The sequence below is a fragment of the Thamnophis sirtalis genome, unplaced genomic scaffold (assembly GCF_051295495.1).
Source record: "Thamnophis sirtalis isolate CommonGarterSnake01/CBP01778 unplaced genomic scaffold, rThaSir2_p1.2 scaffold_4, whole genome shotgun sequence".
In the NCBI taxonomy this organism is placed as follows: Eukaryota; Metazoa; Chordata; class Lepidosauria; order Squamata; family Natricidae; genus Thamnophis; species Thamnophis sirtalis.
In genome coordinates this window covers 128,189,561-128,204,418 of record NW_028261384.1, presented here as the reverse complement: position 1 = coordinate 128,204,418, position 14,858 = coordinate 128,189,561, and the positions used below count along the sequence as shown (strand labels likewise).

General features: G+C 37.4%; 1 protein-coding gene across 1 annotated transcript; it reads right to left on the bottom strand.

The window, feature by feature from the left end:
• Positions 1–1,646: 1,646 nt before the first annotated feature.
• On the bottom strand, positions 1,647–14,422 carry LOC148046501 (vomeronasal type-2 receptor 26-like). The gene is made up of 4 exons (XM_087714156.1): positions 14,294–14,422; positions 11,972–12,826; positions 2,951–3,077; positions 1,647–2,542 (listed from the first exon to the last, which is right to left on the bottom strand). The coding sequence occupies exons 1-4, from the start codon at positions 14,327–14,329 to the stop codon at positions 1,647–1,649; spliced, it is 1,914 nt and encodes a 637-aa protein (XP_087570282.1). The 5' UTR covers positions 14,330–14,422.
• Between the last annotated feature and the right edge of the window lie 436 nt (positions 14,423–14,858).

Genomic DNA, 14,858 nt, shown 5'->3' with positions numbered 1-14,858 from the left:
GAACTCAGAAGAAATTTCCTGATTGTTAGAACAATTAATCAGTGGAACAGCTTGCCTCCAGAAGTTGTGAATGTCCCAACACTTGAAGTCTTTAAGAAGATGTTGGATAGCCATTTTTCTGAAACGATGTAGGGTTTCCTGCCTGGGCAGGGGCTTAGACTAGAAGATCTCCAAAGTCTCTTCCAATTCTGCTATTGTATTTGTATCCTATAGTCTAGTATTTGCATCTTATAACAAAACAATATCTTTAAGATGTGAAAAAGTTGCACTCATCAATTTCAAACAAAAGAAACAAAAGAAAAAAAATGCTTTATGAAACCATCTCAGTAAGCAAAATGAAATATCATTCAAGGCTTATGAATAAGGAGAGAAGCAATCTAGAACTAAGAAGAAAGTTCCTGGCATTTAGAACAATTAATCAGTGGAACACCTTACCTCCAGAAATTGTGAATGGAAGGAAAACACTGGAAGTTTTTTAAGATATTGGCCAAGCATTTATCTGAAATGGTACAGGGTTGGGGTTACTGTTAGCATTAGTCTCTATTCTATTCTATTCTACTCTATTCTGTTCTGTTCTGTTCTGTTCTATTCTATTCTATAATATTCTATTCTATAATATTCTATTCCATTCTATTCACATAAATTAAACAAGCTAACCAAGATTAGACACATCATCATGAATAAGGTGAATTAAATGAGGAAAGCTAAGAAGAAATTTTCCAACACCATGTTTTTCAATGAAGACTACAATTAATGGTTCCCCAGTTTCTGGCCCAGTATTTTATCTGCTACACCAAAGTCATTTTCAAACATTCAGATTTGGGGCAGTGGATATTAGTACGAATTGTCCTCTACATATTTTTCAATGGTTGTGAAGAATATTGGGAGACTGGGCTGTTTTTTTTTTTTTGGTAGGGGAATTATAAAGTCTTATGGTTACAGGACATGAAACAAACAATTTGAAAGAGAATTCACATTAGAATATTAAAAATTGTTTTTGAGACAAAATTATCTTCTTGATTAGCTCTTCCCATTTATTCTGATTGGGGCTCAGAATAATTATCAAAAAAATTTTAAAAAGTGGAAGGAAGGTTTCTAGGTTCTGAAATGAACTTGGAAGAAATCATCATAGCTACTGTGTTAGGCTATCTAACTCTTTTGTTTAGGAAAGAAAGACACTTGACTCCATTTGTAGTGAAAAGTAGAGTTTTACTAAAGCCAAATGGGTACAGTATAGGAAAAGCCAGATCTGAAGATTCCCATGTAAAGCCGATAATCTTCCCTTCTCTTGGGCCCTCTCCCTTGGTCATCTTGCTATTGTCCAATAAAGTTCCAATTACAGTCATGGTTTCATAGAGAGACTGTAAGTTATATATCCATGTACCTATCTATCATGTTGCTGCCTTGTATGTCACTTGATGTGATGATACAATAGAATAATGCAGAAAAGCCAAATTGGAGAGAGAGTAGGGAGGAAGGAAGGAAGGCAGGAAGGAAGGAAGGAAGGAGGGAGGGAGGGAGGGAAGAAAGAAAGAAAGAAAGAAAGAAAGAAAGAAAGAAAGATACATAGATAGAAAGAAAGGAGCCCTATATTCTGAAAATAACCAATATGCCTTTATTCAAGGGTTCTGGCATAAATATCAGTTTCACTTCTTTTTTAGTTGCTCCTTCGTATTCAGATCAGGTCTCAGAATAATGATATAGCACTTGGGGGAAAAGATGCAACCTAGTAATCCAGCTGCTGAAGCCAAAATAGAGAAGATCTCCACAGCAACCACATATTTCCCCTTTGTACTCAAGTAGGTGGGAATAAACGTTAGCCAGACACTGCAAAAGACCAGCATGCTGAAGGTGATGAATTTGGCTTCATTAAAGCTGTCAGGTAAATTCCTAGCCAAGAAGGCTACTGTGAAGGTGACAGCTGTCAAGAACCCCATAAAGCCAAGCATGGTATAAAACATTGTGGTTGAACCTTCATTACATTCCAGGACAATTTCTTCAACCATGGAGTGCATGTCTGAATCTGGAAATGGGGGAGAAATTGCCAACCACACTGCACAAATGGTGAATTGAGCCATGAAAACAGATAGCACAATCATGTTGGCCATCCTTCTCCCCACCCATTTCCTCATTTTGGAGGCTGGCTTGGTGGCCATGAAAGCAAGAACTACTATGGTTGTTTTACCCAAAATACAAGAAAGGGCTATCGAGAAAGTGATCCCAAAAGTAGTTTGCCGCATGAGACATTTCACTTGATGAGGTTGCCCAACGAAGAGGAGAGTACAAAGGAAGGAGAGCATGAGAGCAATGAGAAGAATGTAGGTGAGGTTCCTGTTGTTGGCTTTGACAATGGGAGTGTCCTGGTGTTTAATGAAAATTCCCAGTATTGCAGCCGATATGAAAGAAAAGGAGACTGCAATCATTATCAAAGAAATTCCCAATGGCTCCTGGAAAGTTAAGTAAGTTATATCTTTTTGAAGGCAATTATCTTGACCCTTGTTTGGATATTGATCCTCTGGACAAGGAAAGCAATCACCTAAGTCTGGGGGAAAAGAACAAATAAAACTGTAGTACAATGATGTAGAACCACCATTGTTTTTAAGCATGAATAATTAATAAGAAATTGACTCTACTAATGTCCATTGAAATCGCTGAGTCATTTTTTAAAAAAATATTGTACAGTGCAATATATTATATAATGCAGAGTTCAGTTTGAATAACCCTTAATTTATACAGCTACATTAGCGATCTGTCTGTCTGTCTATCATTATATAAAATACCTGTCAAACAGCATTAAATAGCTCACTGAAATATGAAGAAGTTTTTCATTGCTAAACTATATAAACTAAAGGAAAGCTCAAGCTTTTCAGCTACAATAATACTTATTAAAAATTCAGTCCCATTTCTATTTATTAAATTATTGATATATTCAATGTATTCCTTTGCTTACCCATTTGGTCAGCAATCTTGCCTTCTGGACAGCGTCTACAGTCATAGCAGCAAGATAATTTCCCTTCCACTTTTACCTTGCTGTAGCCAGAAGGACATTTCTCATTACAGATGGAAAGGGGCATTGTCTGTTCATAAATAAAATCAGAATTCTTTCATATGAAGAATTTATCTTTTGGCAGTGTTCAGTCTATACATACCCAAAAGATACACATCCTAATTCAAGCCTCTATGTCCCCTTTCCCCATTTTCTTTTGTTTGAAATTTATTAAGAGCCGAGGTGGCGCAGTGGTTAGGGTGCAGGACTGCAGGCCACTTCAGTTGACTGTTATCTGCAGTTCAGCGGTTCAAATCTCACCGGCTCAAGGTTGACTCAGCCTTCCATCTTTCCGAGGTGGGTGAAATGAGGACCCAGATTGTTGTGGGCGATATGCTGACTCTGTAAACCGCTTAGAGAGGGCTGAAAGCCCTATGAAGTGGTATATAAATCTAACTGCTATTGCTATTGCTATTAACTCAGGTTTTTCTCAAACCTCAGTGATGAAGAAGTATGAACTTCAACTACCAGAATTCCCCAGCCAGCTTGTTGAAGCTGAGAGTTGAAGTCCACACTTCTTCAACAAATATTAACTGCTCACATTTTCTCTTGTATTCAATTGCATCTGAATGTTGGAAAACACCTGGAAATGTTCTTGCATTTTGTTGCAAGGTTTTTCATATGTGACTTGCCCCTTCCTGCTTCTAAAGAGAGAGGGTGACTAGCCCAAAATCACTCAGCTGTCTTTGGCCATAAGATAGAATAGAACCCATAGCCTCCCAGTTTTTAGCCTGATGCCTTAATCCAGGGGTATCAAACTCGCATCATCATGGCGGCATCACATGACGTATCGGGACTTTTTTCCCTTTCAGTAAACTGGGTGGGGGTGGAGCCAAGCATGTCACACATCCGGCCTGTGGACCGCAAGTTGACACCCGTGCCTTAACCTCTACAACAAACTGATTCACTGACTGTTCCTTATCTTACACCTATTACATTAATGGCATGATTGTGTCAAATATAATATTCTAAAAATATATTCCAAGGAAACCAGTACCAGAATCTGGTGTGGGGTAGTTTTTAATTCTAGGGCTTGGGGAACACACTGTCTTTTCATGGGTTGATGAATGGATTCCTACTCATTCCAAGAGCTCTTTCCATGCTTCATACAATGTAGTGAAATACATATGTAATGAATATACTACACATGTCATCAATAAGGTTAAATTATCTTGCCTTTATTGTGTTTTCTCATATAAAGTGATTATTTGAGCTAGTGCTGCAGAACTTATATATGCTTTGTGTATATGATACTCAAGGCCACATTTTATTTTAACTTTTATGAATGTTTCATGGCAGCAATCTGATTTTCAAAGGTGAACTATTCATAATCTGACTGCAACAAGGGGAATAATTAAGTTTTCTTTTTTTGGTTTTGTTGGTTTCTTTGAAGCTTGCAACTGACTGGAAATAAATTAAATTGAACTTTTCCTTTAATGATTTGCAGAAAATATTGATCTGCAATTTGAAGTCTCTCATGCTGATTAACGTAATTTAAGGTGACCAGACGTCCCGCTTTCAGCGGGGTAGGCACACTTTTCTACAATTTGTCCCACGTCCCGTGATGTTCTTAAAAAGTCCCGATTCTTTTTAAGAACTGGCGCAGGTGCGGGGGTGGGGGCGGGAACTTATGTGGCGTGGCCAGCATCTTTGACATGTTCGGGGACCTCACAAGGCCTTTGCAAGGCCCCCAGACTTGCCCAAGGAATAAAGTAGCTGAGAGAAGGGGTTGGGGGGTTGGGAGAAGGCATGGGATGGGCTCCCAGCAGCAGCTGCTCGGATTTGCCATTTGAGAGAGAGAGGGAGGGAGGGAGCGAGGGGAGAATGCGAGTGTGTGTATCCCTCCTTCCTTCAGCCCAACACTCTTGCTGGCATCCCGGCCAGACGAGAGGGACTGCAGAAGGTCTAGGGCAGCGAGTTATTCAATGGGAAACTTGCTTCTTGGAAGGAATGACCCGGCTTGGCTCCTGCTTTCAATCTGCCACCCAACAATCGAACGGAGAAGCAAAGAGGCAGGAAAGACGAAGCGGGAGCCAAGCCAGGTCATTCCTTCCAAGAGGCAACTTTCCCATCGAATGACTCGCTGCCCTAGACCCTCTGCAGTCCCTCTCATCTGGCCAGGATGCCAGCAAGAGTGTTGGGCTGAAGGAAGGAGGGATACTCCCTCTCCCCACTTCTCTCTCTCATTAAGAGAGAGAGAGAGAGATAGTTGGTGGGCAGGCTGAGCACTTTGTTAAGTTTGTTTCTCTGTGTGTTCTGTATATATACATGTCTCCATGGATGCAATTGTGCAAGCATTTTTTTTTCCTCTTTAAAAGAATTTTTGGATTTCTCCTCACCAAACCTTTAAGACTGAAAGAGTTAGAGTTGAAATATAAAGAGATTGTCAATTGCCATACTGTTAGATTGATAGGCAATTGTGCACTATCTTGATTATAGCCTCCTTAGAAAGAATATGCTACTGTATGGTTGAGAGAAAGATCAAACTTCATTCCATGGAAACCCAACAAAGATCATAGGGAGGGTTTCTTTCTACAATGGGCTTCTTGGGTCAACAGTGAATATCAGTTATCAAAAATGTAGTTAGAAAATTAAGCAAGCAATAGGCAATTACAAAAAGGGAAGCCAACTTTCTGAATTCTGTTTCTTTGCACTTAGTGACTTATAAATAGACTAATCTTCTGAAAAGCTGACCTAAATTACTATGTCTTTTAAATAGCTGTAAAGCTATGCTGAGAAAGTTATTCTCACAGTATTGTGATAAATTCAATAAAAAGAAGGGAATTCTTGATGAACTTAAGGAGAAATGAGAGTATTGGATAGTAAATGGACAAATAAAATTGTCAATCAAAGAGAATATTTGCACCTCAGAGTTGAAATGAGATGTTCTCTCTTACTCTTTCCTCTTCCTCTCTTCTCTCTCTGTCTCTCTCATCCTCTTTCTCTTTGTTTCTCTTCTCTTTCTCTTTCTTTTCCATTCTTCTGTCACTTTCTCTCTCCTTCTCTGTCTCTTTCTGTCTCTCTTCCCTCTTTTTTTGTTCCTCTTTCCCACTCTTATCATTTCTCTCTACTGCCCAATCTGTCCCCATACTTATCTTTGACTGATCATGTTTGCAATAATTTACCTTCTTTCCTAAATAGGCATAGTTCCCTTACCGGATCCCTCACTCACTAACACACACACACACACACACACACACACACACACACTCACTCACTCACTCACTCACGCATGCACAAAACCATTTTTCTCCATTCCAATTCAGATCCTATAAATCAATTGCTCTGTGAAACATCTGTGAAAAAAATTCAGGTGCTCAGGCATGAAAATGTGCTGCTCAAACACTACACTTTTCCGCACACACTGAAAAAAAATTAGAGGGAACATTGGGTGGGGGAGCTCCCAGGCAATTAAAATGTGGGTATAATTGGAATGAAACTCTGAATTGTCGAAATAAAATCCTCCGATGAACTCTAGCAAATTATGAAGACAGAGACTTGCAGGGTGCGAAAATTCCAGGTTGGCAAGGCGGCAGCATACAGCAAACTCTTCTAAAGATTGCTGGTGCTTACTGATCATTTTTAACTCAAATATAATAAGGTGGTCTTAACATATCGCATGAACAGCAGGTTCGTGGCAGTATTATATGCCTGTGAATTGGAATACATGACATTAAGTTTAGAATTGTTTTATTTAGTTATGCAACTAAGTATATTTCCCACTGGTAATTTATAATGTCTTCTAAAGTCATCCCATAATAAATTTGAAAGATCAGTAATGAGTATGGGTTTATATTTCTTCAAAATTGGGTGGATGGCCCTGAAGGCATATAATTCATTCGTGAGGAAATGAACTTAATCTTTGAGCTTTAATCCTCCCTTCATTCAAAAGCTCAAAGCAATGAACTTTGAACTCCCTTCTAATTTTCCCTGCAGCAACCACCCTGCAGTGTAGGTTGGAATGAAAGAAAGTTAATGGGGGTGCTAACACAGGCTAGAGACTCTCAAATATTTAAAGGGATACAAGTAGTGTTGCCTGAGGCTCTAAATGTAAACTTTTACTGAACCAGAGAATTATGAACAATAATTCTCAATGATTCTGAATTATGAACAATAATTCTCAACAATACTGAAAAAATGATATCAGAGAATGTTTTCAGATTCCTGTTTGGTTTTCATTAGGGACATAGTCTTTCAACAATGCCATGATTTTATCCTTTATTTTAGGATATTCTTAGCTCAGGTTTTAAGTGTTTTTAGCTTATTAATAACGGTATGCTAAAATGCTCTGCACACATTCATAGAAAATCATTAAAAATGATGTTTTCTTTATAGTACTATTGTTTAATCACTACTTTTAAGCTTTCTTTGACGGAAATAATTATATTGATTGATTGAAGGCTAAGAAATGGATAACAGATCCAATATACAGAGTTTTATTTTTTGGCCCTAAAAATATTGTCACTGAGGATGACATAAATTTCTTCATCATTGCTATTAGCCTCCTCAAGTAGCAAATAATTAAACATTGTTTTTAGTGTACTTAGTTAGCCATCTGCTTTTTAACATTACATGGTATCAATTTCAAGAATGCATGCATTCCTGAAAACTTGTAACAAACTTGTTGAAGGGCCTATGAAATATTTTCTAGTTTAATGTAGAATAAGTATTCTTAATAAAAGAAAGTCATTTTTATTTAATCAATTACATTCCTTTTTATAATGACATTAATTAACTAAACTGGAAATAAATCTATGTTTTGCCAGAGTTTTAAAATTAAAAAACCTTACATTTTGTTGCTATTATTTTAATCAGAGTTTTGCCAAGTGAAATTATATAATGGTTCCGCATGTCTCTGTAATTTTCTAAATTTCATCCAGAAGTACCACAGAATCTGGCATTTTCAGCAGAATGATGCTGGTGCTAATAAAACATCCTGATTTTTGGTGAAAGGATGGAAGGAGGAAGGAAGGAGGAAGAGAGATCTAAAGAGCAGAAAGACAGAAGGTAGATAGGCAAGAGGAAGGAAGGAAGGAGAAAGAATGGAAAGGGAGGAAGGCTAGAAGGAAGAAAGAGGGAGGGAGGGAAGGAAGGAAGGTGAAAGGAGGAAGGAAGGAAGGGGTACTTCCATTTGTAGGCCTGGGACTGAATGCAGGAGGAGTCTCTCCATAGGATCAGCTGCTCCTCTGATCAGGGTCTATGAAAATGTTACTGCCTGCCTGATGCAAATTTAGACAGATGGTGCTTTGGGCTGCCCCTCAAATCCCCTCTTTACTCCTCCCCCTGTAGAATTCAGCCCCCTGAGTTTTGCCTTTGAGGGGCATGTGTGGTTATGGCAGATGGCAGAGTCAGCTGGAGGTTGAGAGGAGATTGGGGGCTTTTGTCCGCCTGTGGAGTTCTCCCCATGGACAGGATGGGATGTTGGCATGAAAGGGATCCGGGCACAATCTCACCTGTTCCAAGTAAAGTTGTCTTTTGCAATTGGCTACCAGTAATCCTCGACTTATGACCAGGATTGATCCCCCAATTTCTGTTGCTAAGGGAAATGTTTGTTAAATGATTTTTACCTCATTTTGCGACCTTTTATTGCCACGTTAAGTGAATCATGGTGGTTGTTAAGTCAGGAACATGGCTGTTTAGTGACCAAAGTTACAATGGCATTGAAAAAATTGACTGATGACCATTTTTCACACTTAGCGACCATTTTCACACTTAGCGACTATTGCAGCATCCTCATGGTCATGTGATCAAAATTTTGATGTTTGGCCACAGATTCATATTTATGATCGTTTCAGTGTCCTGGGGTCATGTAATTGCTTTTGTGACCTTTTGACAAAGTCAAATGGGGAAACCAGATTCACTTATGTTACTAACTTATCAGCTGCAGTTATTCACTTAAGAACTGTGGCAAGAAAGGTGGTATAATGGGCTCAGTGACCAAAGTTACAATGGCATTGAAAAAAGTGACTGATGACCATTTTTCACACTTAGCTATCATTTTCACATTTAGTGACTGTTGCAGCATTCTCATGGTCACATGATCAAAATTTTGATATTTGCCAATAGTTACAATTTATATTTGTAAATTGTAGTTATGTTGAAATAAAAAAAAATATTACAATACTATTTTTGAGTTGTATGAAAATTTTTGTTGCTCCGTATAAAATTTTTAATCAACCCCCCCTGTCAAAGGTGTCCCTCTTTACCAATCTGAAAATCTGGTCATCTTAACATAACTCTATGCATAACCCTTTTTGTCCAGAATTTAATAACTTGGGGAATATATGCTATAAATTTATTAAGCTGAACTGTCTATGAAGCTGTTTGTAAATCCATTTCCCTCTTGGAAGTTTGTTGCCATTTTAGAAAGCAGTTTTCTGTTTTCCTTGTTGATTGGTATACATTTTTTTTAAGTGTCTACCTTATCTTCAACAATTTTTATTTATTTTATATTATTTATCAAATTGTATGCCTCCTATCTTGCTATGGACAGCAACTCTGGATAATATTTATGCTTAGTATGCAATCAAATCCCTTCACTTGGAATAGCATAACTAGTTAGTTAGTTGGTTAGACAGATAGATTGTGTCTCTAATAGAAAGTCTTTGTTTTAACAAAGAATATCTGCTCCCTATTTTATCACTTTCAGGGGTGGCATATACAAATTTAAATCTAAAGAGATGAAATTACAAAGCTCTCGGTATGCCTTTAAAAAATATTTTCATTCTGTTACAATAAATAGTTTTTTTCCATTAAGCTATGTCTGTCTATTGAGATTCTCAGTCATACAGGTCTTGGTTGTCCCAAAGCTGCATTTACAAGAGGCAACTGGACTTTGTGTTTTTTCTTTGAAGACATTTCGCTTCTCATCCAAGAAGCATTTTCAGATCTTAAAGCTGAAGAAGCTTCTTGGATGACAAGTGAAACAACTTCAAAGAAAAACCAGAAAGTCCAGTTGCCTCTTGAGAAAGCATCTTTGGGATTACACTATGTATGTTTCCAAAGTGTCATTGTTTTATTACTGTAGTTAAAAACATTCCTCCTACTTCAAATTCAGTTGTCCATTATGATGTTCAGGTAGGGCTCAGTACTTATAGATATTACAAAATGTGGGCCGTGAAAATATTTACAGACCTCTTGCATCCTGGACATAAATTGTTTCAACTCCTACCCTCAAAACAGTGCTACAGAGCACTGCACACCAAGGCAACTAGACACAAGGAAAGGTTTTTTACGAACGCCATCACTCTGCTAAACAAATAATTCCCTCACCACTGTCAAACTATTTACTAAATCTGCACTACTTCTAATCTTCTCATGTTCCTATCACCCATCTCCTCTTACTTATGACTGCAGGACTGTAACTTTGTTGCTTGTATCCTTACAATTTATACTGATATTGTTTCCTGATGGCTTATTTGTACCCTATGACTATCATTAAGTGTTGTACCTTATGATTCGTGATGAATGCATCTTGTCTTTTTATGTACACTGAGAGTATATGCACCAAAGACAAATTCCTTGTGTGTCCACTCACACTTGGCCAATAAAGAATTCTATTCTATTCTGTAAAGAATTCTATTCTACTTCAAAAAAAACCCATATAATTGGGTTTTATAATTGGGAAAAAAATAACATTTGTTTTCAGCGCCCAAATATTCAGGGCTCTCTTCTAAGAAGACTTATAGAAGATATTGATGCTGAATGCAGAGGTGATGGTTTTGATCTCATGGATTCATTTTTATATCTTTGAATTCTATTTTACTACATGTCATTTTATCTTATTTTATCTTAGCTTCTCTCATTTTAATGTATTTTACATTGCTTGATGCTCGTGCTTTGATATGCTCAACTGAATAATCAATAAAATCTATTATTGCAATTAGTGGGATGATTTTGCATTGGAGATAAAGAAAGGTTATATGTATTTAAATGTTAAGACCTATTTATATTTTAGCAGTTTATGCTCCTATCACAAATAAAACAATTGAGGCTGATAAATCCAAGGGTTGTTGTGATGACAATCATTTTATCATTTACTTCTGTGGACCAATAAATACATAATTTCCTAAAAAGTGAGAAATGAGACACACCTGGTTAAACATGGGGGGCCAAACAGCATCTTTGGCAGAAATGGTGAGGAGCTTGTCTGGGGGAGCCATGGGATTGATCCTTCCAATCTGGAGTCTTAGAAAGGACTTGTTTGGGAATGTGACCCAACTGAAAATATCAAATCCAGTTTCAAATTCCCCATTGAGGCCAAAGGAAATCTGTTCTCCAGCACTGTTGTTAAATGTGACTCGCTGCAAAAAATGGTGGAGCTGAATGAAGAAACAGAAAAATATAAATATTAACTGGATTCTTTGAATCATATGCAGAAATTACAGTTTTTGAGTTTGGCTTATGCTCAGTAGAGATTTTTCCCTGTTCAATCTACTATGTTTGTAATTGAAAAGGATATGTTGATCACATAGATTTTTACTCAATTGATTAATCTTCTCACCTGAAAAATTGTCAATGCGAATTCCAGTGCGAAATTGAGAAAAGAAAAACATTGATAGACAACTTAGCTTTGATCAACTGAGCATTTTAGGAATTATTAATTCAGTTTTCTGGCATAAACATTCATACATAAAATAATGAGCATGTTACTCATGCTTTTGTAACTTTCTGAATGTCCTACAAACTTAATTCTGAAAATCTACTCAGTACAGCACAAATGACTTAAAAATTCAAATAATATTGCGAAAAAAATAGATTTTTGCTTTTTTTCCCTTTCCTTTTCCAATGACAATATCAGCAATATTCACATCTATCCTAAACAATATTTCATTTATAAGTGCTAAAACAAACAGAAAATACCTACAGTCCAGTATTTTTAAGATGATCAGATGATCTTCCTAAATTTGGATTTGTGAACATTACCTGCCATGATGATTGAAACTTCCATCTTCTCTCATCTATTTTTCGACCTACTTTGAGTTTGGAGGCATGCAAGTCCCTCAGAGCATGTGCCACAGCATAGACTGCATTGTAGATGCTGTAACTATGTCCTCCCATGGTGGTCTCAAAGACAGAATTAGGAAGAGTCTCCAGCTTCTCTTCTCCAGTACAGATCCTTTGAACATTTCCATCTGTAATATCACTGGAGAATGAGCATTCAAATGCATCTTTCCAGAAATCCCTAATGAAACCATCTTCTTTGTCAAAGTTTGGGCTTCTCTTTTGCATAAATTGTTGGAATCCTGTTAGCTTTTTTGAGTGAAGTGCAAAGGAAATTGCACCATGGAGAAAATCAATGGGCAATGTTCTTTGTATCAGAATAGAGGTGAATTCCATTTGGGCTGTCATGATCCAGACCTTGACTTTCATCCCCTTTGGAACATCATCATAATCAAAACCATAGACCATTATTCTCAAGGTCACTAAGCTTGTAATTTCAGCATTCAAGATCACTGCAATGACTGTACTCCCTGTGATCACTTTATATATTTTATCTGCCTCTTCCATCATTTCAGCAGCTGCACTACCATACATCGTTTGGGGTAGACATTCTATGAAGTCAAAGCAGATTCCTCTCTCTGAAAACATGGACAGACACTTTTGAATGAACCTCTCCTTATCTTCCTCATACAGAGAAATCATCCCAACCCATGTCCATCCAAAATGCAATAGTAAGCGTAGCACTCCTTTAAGTTGGTGGATCTCATCAGGGAACATCCATTTAACATAAAGGGCTGCTTCATCATTATTCATCAAAGGAGCTGATCCATATGTGATCTAAGTGGGGGGAAGCAGAGGAACAAAGGAAAAAGAAATGGAGTTTTGTAGGAAAATAAAGGAACAATGCATTTGTGGTTAGACAGAAAGAGAGTTCTTGAAATCTACTTCATAACATCACATCTGCAAATTGAGTACTGCTCATCAAGCAAAAGGGACAGCATTTGATAATATTCTTCATAGCTCATAAAATGTCTCAATCATTATATGACAAATATTTCTTGCTACTCTAAGAAGTTAACCTGTTAGAGTTATGACAAGGAATCAAACTATGAAAATAATATGTAGGTCATGAATCATCTTGCATAGAGCTCACTGTAACAGCATTGCCAAAAGGCATTAAGAGTTGTTAACCTAATCTTGTCAAGCTCCTTCTCTGGTAATATTGTATTTGTCAGTCTCTATATCACTTTCTTGCTATCAGTGCCATAGTAATGCACAGAGGAGGGGTTTCTGTATTGGAAGGGGAAGCATGTTGGAGGAGATGAAGAGGGAGTTTTGTTCTCACCATCTTCTGTGCATGCTGAATGGACTTGTTTAGGTCTGATCAAAGTCAACCGTCTCTGCATACAAGATGGATGAAGCCACCTTAAGATGCACTTAAATGACACCCTTGGGGGCTGGAGATTTGACGTTCAGCTTGGGGTTGTTGAGGGGAGGAATTTGGGTAAACTTTGGATATGTACAATTTCATGCCTTTAGCCTCAGATCTTGGTTTACTTTTGTTGCTATCAGTTCATATCCAGTAAAAGTACCTTTTCTCTAAAACAAAGGAGTTAGGGATTTCCTTTCTTGGATTTTGAAAGAGTCATGTCTGACAGTATTGTAAACTAGGGCATAAAAAAACTTTGCTAGACCAATTCTCGAATACTGCTCATCTGTCTGGAACCCTCACTGCATATCATATTAATACAATTGAGTGAGTCTAGAGATATTTCACAAGAGTCCTCCACTCCTCTGCTCCCAACAGAATACCTTATACTACCAGGTTTGAAATTTTGGGCTTAGACTACATAGAACTACACCACCTTCAGTCTGATCTGAGCATAGTACCCAAATTAACTACAACAATGTCCTACCTGTCAATGACTACTTCAGCTTCAACCACAACAACACACAAGCCCACAATAGATAAAAACATAAGGTAAATCACTCCAAACTCGATTGCAGAAAACATGAGTTTAGCAATAGAGTGGTCAAAACCTGGAAGGCACTACCTGACTCTGTGGTTTCATCCCCAAACACTCATAACTTTAACCTTAGACTGTCTACTGTTGACCTCACCTCATTCCTAAGAGGTCTGTAAGGAGCATGCATAAGCGCACCAGTGTGCCTACTGTCCCTAGCCTACTGTCCCCACTTATTCGTATTCATTTCCTGTATTCATAATCATGTTTATACCTATATCTGTTATCTTATACATGCTTGACAAAATAAATAAATAAAATAATAAATATTTCTTCTCACCTGGGGAAATTTGTAGTTGCACAGAGTTGTTGCCATGTTGAGACAGGTTTTCGTACGGGGTCCTCCAATGACAGCTACCGTATTGGTCTGGTCATTACATTTGTAGTTGGGGATAAATTTATCTTTTGTAGATAGGAATTCCATTGCTAAAAGAGAAGTTGTATATTCCTCAAGATAGTTGGTAGCGATGTGGAAACCGAGGCTCACATTAGGTAAAATTTCAGATTGTTCATTAATCTCTTTTACAGCAAATGCCAGAGCCAAAGTGTGTTGGTAATTATGAGTGAGGTACCTTCAATAAGAGTTATAAACTATGTCAATATATTTCTGCTTCAGATTTAGACAGTTGATATTGTAAAATTTTTAATATAATTATAAACACAGACTATGGGTCCTGTTAGCAAATTACAGTCCTAGTTTGTATGGATAGGGAGTCATTGACGAGAATCTGGGAAATCATTTGTAGCCAGATTTCCATTTTATTTAAGACTCTTCTCTTGGCAAGCTGTTAAATTCAAGGTAAAATAATACCTTGGTTATTAATTTTTCAGTACTTTTCTAAGGG